Genomic DNA, 7,226 nt, shown 5'->3' with positions numbered 1-7,226 from the left:
TGTTTATTTATAAACGTGAATTTCGTGGGTATACCTACGCACGAGAGTGAACCGTTTTGTGTATTACAGTGTGTATACCTAATATTTCTCATGTTTTTTTTTTTTTTTGAACTCTTGTATATATGCATGTGTGTCTGTGTTTTATTTATTTATTTATTTATTCATTCATTCATTCATTTAGATTTTTCAACTTCCTCATATTTTGCTTTACTTTTCATGCATTTCCACCATCATCACATCCCTCCCGTCTATACACTTGCGCGCGTTACTTTTAAGCTTTTCTAAATAATTTACTACCTAGAGATGCAAAGACGAAGTTCGGCCAAAAACACAACGTCATAAATTATGTACAGAAAAACGGCCATCATCGGTGACGGGAGGCCGTTGTCAGTAATGAGGGTACCATGTACTGGACGATAACAAACCGTCGAAACTGTCCAACTGGTCAGTCTCTGCATATCGGTCAAATTTGACCGAAAAATTCAATTCAGGATGGGATCTGACGGTCGAGTTGACGAGGGTTTCTGTATGAAGGATGCGGACTGAATGGAATATGCATTATCGCGGAATCTAATCACGGTTCACATATCCCTCTAGACATTGTCGAGTAAGCTACTTGCCGTGGCTTCTGCACTTATTACCGACTTAAACTGACTCATTAATCTTTCTGATGCCGGTTATCATCATCATTCGTTTCCAAAGATGCTCACCGGATTCAAATTGACTAAAACCTCACTTCGCATTAACGATCACCGAATGATTGACTGATACTTGGTATCCATTTCCCAAGTCGCGTTTCTCTATAACAAATATCCTCGCGAGTTTTTTCGTTCACTGAGCTATGTACTTTGATTGAGGACACGTTTTTTGGAGCTTCGAGTGGCCTTACCTATAAATTCAGAGGATCAAATAGAAACTTGACCTACGAAATGGATATATAGGCTTCACATCGTGCAGTAGCATGTATTTCTTCTCTTCGTCAACTTGACAGTCAGTTTACTTGAGAAACAATGTTTATGCTACAGCTTGATTGGTTGATAAGATTTTCGATCATTCGTCAGTTATATAACCCTCGTTCAATTTCGAATGGTGTATGGACTTTTGGAAAAAGAACTTATCTACTGCAACCCGTGACGTGACCATGCCTCGTGTTAAGCTTATAACATAAAACTGATAACCGAAAAAAATCTCGCATTCTGAATTATAAACTATATAATCAGTATATGCGTATGTAAGTATATATATATATGTGTGGTTGTATATATATATATATATGTATATATATATATAACGTATTATGGCACACTGAACAGACACAAGTCCGAGACGCGTTTTAATGAGGTCTCAATGTAACGATTTTATTGTAGTTGTAATTGTAATTGCAATAGTTATAATGATCGTGGTAGGGAGGCAAGGAGGTGGTTGTGTTGATGGCCGGGTAGGAGGGACGCCGGGGTCAGGCGAGTTCGCTGCTGTCGGGGAAATGGTCGCGAGCATCGATGCAGGCCGCTAGGTCTAGAACAAAGTGGTGCAGAGTTGGATGCTCGAGGACTTCCGCTTCCGGAAGGGGTGGATGACACCGGGGCCGTTGTTGGCGTCCTCGGAAGGACCTGTGCAGGTGCAGGACCACGTCGCAGAACACATAGCGGACAAGGAGCAGCCTCAGAAAATCATCACCGAAGAATTGCAGGACGCTGGTTTCTGGAATATAACAATTAATTATTGCCGATACCGAAGGGAATTGGACAACGTGTCTTTTTACGTATCGAGACCTTACGGGACATTGGCATTTCTGGTTAGGTGCTGCTGAGAACGTGACGTCGGGACTGCGGGGTTTAAGGATTTATCGAACTAGCGGGTTCGTTCCGAATAATTATAATTCATGTTTCTCGGTTGAATGGCTGGGAAATTATTTCCTCTCAATCTGTCAGTTAGCTACTACTTGGTACAGTTCTTACGAGCCAAGTTTACGTGGTGGTAGACAGGCGACGTTATGCAATAATGAGTTCTCGTGTCTGGAAACGATTTCCGTTTGGTCGTAATTAATCCTAGTCGAGTTAGTCCTGCTTCGACTCAGTTTTCGTGACATTGTGCTTGTTTGACTGGCAAGTATATGGATATTGTATACGGTAGTCGCGTTCTTCGAAATATTTATACGAATAAAATACGTCGCGGTGTGTTATAAAGGTACACGATCGTGTTTTACCGTTCACAACGAGCTGTTTTTACCTTGTTTTACCCACGTGCAATTTCCATTTTCGAATTTATCAAACTACGATACCTAATCGCTTTGAATACACGCTTGATGGGACGGATGATTCGACCTTTTCCATTCTTGGTCAGCTGTGCTCGTGTGATATTCAAAGGCAAAAGCAAAGACGCGGTTACGGATTATAGACATTGTGTTCGGTTGACTGGCATGTTGGATCCGTATCAAGACTTGGCAGACGGTCAAGTTTTGAAAATGGGTCGAAAATTCGTTCAACCCAAGTTTGGCGAGGGGGAAAGTGAAAAAAGAGAAGACGAGAAAAAGAAGGATAGTGGGGAAAAAAGGCAATGTGAAACCCGGACGATCATAACTCATCGGAGTAAGGAGAGACGCAGAATCTTACCGCATCGCGAACGCGTAACCAGGCGGCTAGCCTCGACCAGGAAACGCTCTACGTAGGTCTGGCATCGATCCCAATGGTGAATGGGAAGGCTACCCACGTTGCAAATAAGGCAGAATGCGGCGAGAGGCGCGTGGAGGAATAGAGTGAACAGGCTTCCCCCGTGGCGAAGGTCCCTCAAGGTCGGCGGTGTGTCTTGAGGCGACATCAGGACCATCAGCGGTTGTCCAAAGTACCGAGGTATCTGTTGGAACACGAAACTGTTGTCCGAGTCTACGACGACGAAAAGAGGTTTCCGTGTGAAGGGGTAGAGGTCACCGGGGTAAAGACAGTGGGGCTCCTTGCCCCCCGTTGGCCTCTTCCCGTGTTCCGGATCGCGTTTACTGCTCGTAGAAACTCCCCCCAGGTCGTACCCCACTGCAAGCAAAAGGCGAACAAAGTTTATTAGGCTTAGAGGAGGGGGGCTGGAAGTACGTAAAGTCTTTTTTCATCATGGGGGAGTTAATGCTGCATGTGCTTTTTTCGTCTATATACCTTTATGCGCTCTTTGGAACTCGCGACAAAGGTGCAAAAGAAAATAGAACTTCAACTATCTGTCCGATATTAACAACATGCCTGCAGGTGAAACTTTAGCGTGAATATCGATCGAAGTCTCGTACAGTGCAACAAATAATTACGAGTACATCGATCAAAGGGTGTTCAAACTGAGATTCGTTGTATTATAAGTATAATGCGGTGGGCTTTCGATTCTCTTACATTTTCACCCTGCGTGCACGTTCAGTGAGTGGCGCATGGAAGATGTCGTGGAGCGTCTTAAAAGAGGCTATAGCTCACCGCGTATACGATTGCTACAAGTAGCTTGTCGGAACACAGTCAGGCTATCGGACCCTTATTTTGTCGTGAAAGGGCGGATGAAGCAAAATCGCGATCACACTATAGAAGGAAGTAGGGTAGATCAGACCACCAAGCGAATTGGATGGCTTTACACTAAGTACATCTCAGTCCAATTTGCTTGGTGATCCTACGCATCTCACTTTGCAAGGTGCCATGCTACTAAAAAGTCCCGCGTCAAGCGAAGAGGGTGTTGAAGCAACTTACTCTCTTCCGGCTGTTTGACGGTCGAGAAGCAGCCGTCTGCCGAGAGGTAAAGAAGCAGGGCCCCGTTCGCGGGCAGCTCCTTGAACCCGCTCGCCAGGAATACCTGGACCTGGCTGTAGGTTGGCTTGTAGAGTAGATACTTGTGGGGGTTGTCGCGGCGCGGGGCCCCGTTTTCGGCGGGGTAGGGTCCCGGCCTAAAAGGCAGCCTTCCGGCGGGCGAGGCGTCGTGGAGGTGGGTCGGATCCTCCCTGGGTTCCCTCTCGAGGGTCTGCAGCATCCTGAACATGTCCATTGACAATTCGCTGAACTTAACTTGGTCGGAACAGTTGCCGACGATCAGGATCTCCTGCAGAGATAGGCACATGGGTGGTGAACGTTCTACGGGCGGCGAGGTCAGGGGGCCGAGTCGGTGGGTCAGGACAACGGGGTTCGCGTCCGCGTGGAGAACCCCGACCGCCGCCTCCGCCTTGACGAAGGCCTTTATCTCGTCGAGTACGAGGTTCCACTCGACTTGGTCTTCGGGCTCGTAGGTGCTGGTGTAGTCCGCTATCTGGGCGTCAAGTTCCTGCACCAATTCCCGGACCAGCTTCATCTTGTTCAGCAATAAGCACACGACGATGAACCTTGCGTAGTACCGCAGCTTCTTTACCATCAGGTCGGACCTGTCTTCCTTGGCAGCCCGACTGTAGTAAGCGCGGCCCCTTATGGCCGCGTAAAACGAGTAAGCCTCGTGGAGGTAGCTGGTCTCGCTGGTCCTCAGATAGTAGTGGTAGTACAGCTGTCCGATCTTGCTCGCTATCTCCCCGATCTGCCAACGCTTCAATCCGTACTTCGTGTCGAGAATTATCCTACAACAACGATCAGCTATTGGTCACATGGCCATGGTGGCATCCGCATGGTGGCCGCCGATCACCCTCATGCATCTACAAAAACTCGCAGGGCCGCGTTTTCCTCATTAAAAATACCGTCGTTACCACCGAGCTGAGCTTTCGAGTCTTCACCGAGCGACTCGTACTTAGGGGGACGAATTAGCGGGCCAAATTACTAACCTGTGCTGCTGCTGGAACTTCCATAGTTTCGTGTAGATGTCGAAGGTGCGCCCGAAGTAGGCCTGCCATTGCTTGTGACCGTATTGGGGCAGGTCGCGGAGCCCGTTGAACAACTGTTTGCTCTTCTCGAGGAGGTGGCAGAACTCGACGACTACTTTCCGCTCGTGATCGTCCATTCCAGCCATCATGACCATCTTTTCGGTGTTCGCGGAAAACCTACGGTTACGTCGGCCCTGACGCGGTGGCCCGCGGGATGGCGCCTGACTCCCCGCTGCCCCCAATCAATACTGGCGCTCTCCCCCGCATTACGGGGGCGAACAACGCCGTCGCGACGTCCTCTCGAACTCGACCGCTGATTTCCCCCTCCACTCCTCTTTTCGGTCGGCAACTTCAGCTTTAATCGATGAGGAACCGCGTTGATAATCCACCGTGGAGCTTTTCCAGCAACCCCACGTTATTTTCATCTACCCTACCGCCAGATGGAAGCACCGGCTCAAACCACTTCATCCCTTAGGACGGGGTGCAAAATTCTCGAACTAAAAAATCGATCCTCTACAATGTTTTTTCCGGGGCTGACTGCACATGCCAACGCAGAGGAGTCGAGAGTGTTACGCCCCGACGTACCGCCTTGGCGTACCTTTTTCTAAATTCCATTTCATTTCATTGCTTTAATTTCTTCAATGCACAGATATCATTTCATCAAAATCTCATATTCTAATAACGGCGAGTTCCACCCCTCCTGGCAAAAGTCACGTAGAGACCAACGATGATCCCTAGTATAAGGTTCAACTTTATTCTATTTATCTGGTACCAAGAACTGAGATGAGAGACTGCTGAGTTAGTATCAGTAGCGCTCAGCCTGGAAATATTCCTCTTTTTAAATTAAAATTATAATCAATAACTAGGATAAACCACTACCTTCAGAACCATCAAATTAAAATAGATTACTCACTGGAATGTATGAATGAATGTGTGAACATTGCATGCAAATATCATTTGTTCATATTTTCAACGTGTCACCGACGAGATTGAGAATCGTCGGAACACCGTCGAAGAGCGAGAAGTAACGCTGACCATGTGGATTTGGGCACCAGGAGGTCGCCCTCGCACCTCATTGGCTAATTACCGTTGTAACTAATTACAACTGCGGCTCCTTGGACCCTCGGGCCCAAGAAGCCGCGTCTTTCGTCTGTCAAGTCGCGAAGTGCGTGGACGTAAACCCGGATTAGCCCTCTCGAGCAAGAGTAGCGTTTGGAAAATCTTAATTGTGACCGGCCTAAAGTCTCGCGCTAATTCGTTAAATTCGAGCTTCAGTTATCCTGTTAGCTGCAAAAGACTCACTATCTTCTACATTTCCATCTTTGCTGTTCTTTACTAAATCTCGTTATTTCGCGAATAGACATTTTTATGCAGTTCCATTTTCCTCAATTAAACCAAGTTCGGCCCTGATTCAAACCGAATCAGGTAATCTTAAGTAATAATAATAATAATAATTACACTTTCATTTTCAATAAATTAATCGTTTCAATTAATTGATCATACGTTAAAATCAGAAAAACGGACACTTTCGATTATAACTCTCGGTAACAAAATATCAATCTAAATTCACAAAGACTAAGTGACCAACGTGCAACATCATTCGATTCATCAACTATTCCAAATTTGAGGTGAGGCCCCTGGTCCAACATTCTACTGACGCAGACCGACACGATCCGACGGCTCTCAATCTCGCCGACCGATTCACCCAAAAGCTAAGTCAATCCGAGTGTAAATCTTCTAAATTAGACGAATTCTTGTTCACCTTGATAATCAAAATTTCTTCAGTAAATTCACAAAAACCAAGCATAGAATTGGTGGCTAGCTTCACTACCCCCAATTAAATTCCATTTATTGTTTCCAAGAATTTACAAATAAGACTAAATGATTAAATATATATATTAAATATATATATATATAAAATTAAACGATTTAAGATAATCTAAAAAGAGAGATACAATACAATACAATATTCACGACCAGCTAGTTATAACCATCGTTCAGAATAGATGTTCCTGGTACCAAATAATAATATCCATTAGAATCAAACAACACACGATTTGTATAAACTTGAATATTTCATAAATTGTTATTTTTGGCTCATATATATTTTTATCACCATCGATTGTTACCAGATATTTCGATAACTAAATTGAACCAGAATATACTACATCTTTTACCAGTTAAATCTTTTTAAACATTTATTTTGAGCGACCTTCTTCCCATTTTCTTTATTATAAAATAGCCTCAACTATTTAAACAAGCCTCACAGACCTGTACAGGTCTATAGCAACACGATCCTACAAATTACCGGCGTACCGAAAGGTAGGTCTTTCTCTTAGTTTTAATTATTATTCATTGTCGTTACGTGGGAGCTAGATTATTGAATTAATCATCAATTACCACCGCTCAGTACACCATCACCCCCACGTAA

At 45.0% G+C, this 7,226-nt stretch overlaps 1 protein-coding gene across 2 annotated transcripts; it reads right to left on the bottom strand.

Moving 5' to 3' along the window:
• Positions 1-1,337: 1,337 nt before the first annotated feature.
• LOC124298981 (protein SCAI) lies at positions 1,338-5,054 on the bottom strand. Of its 2 annotated transcripts, none has more exons than XM_046751740.1 (4): positions 4,757-5,054; positions 3,708-4,555; positions 2,613-3,026; positions 1,338-1,701 (listed from the first exon to the last, which is right to left on the bottom strand). In XM_046751740.1, the coding sequence occupies exons 1-4, from the start codon at positions 4,948-4,950 to the stop codon at positions 1,457-1,459; spliced, it is 1,701 nt and encodes a 566-aa protein (XP_046607696.1). In that variant the 5' UTR covers positions 4,951-5,054; the 3' UTR covers positions 1,338-1,456. The 2 variants fall into 2 exon arrangements, with proteins under 2 accessions (XP_046607696.1, XP_046607697.1); XM_046751741.1 differs by having other exon boundaries at positions 2,613-3,023.
• Positions 5,055-7,226: the final 2,172 nt, after the last annotated feature.

The sequence above is a fragment of the Neodiprion virginianus genome, chromosome 2 (assembly GCF_021901495.1).
Source record: "Neodiprion virginianus isolate iyNeoVirg1 chromosome 2, iyNeoVirg1.1, whole genome shotgun sequence".
Lineage (NCBI taxonomy): Eukaryota > Metazoa > Arthropoda > Insecta > Hymenoptera > Diprionidae > Neodiprion > Neodiprion virginianus.
The sequence above is the reverse complement of the archived record's forward strand: the minus strand, read 5'-3'. Positions and strand labels throughout refer to the sequence as shown.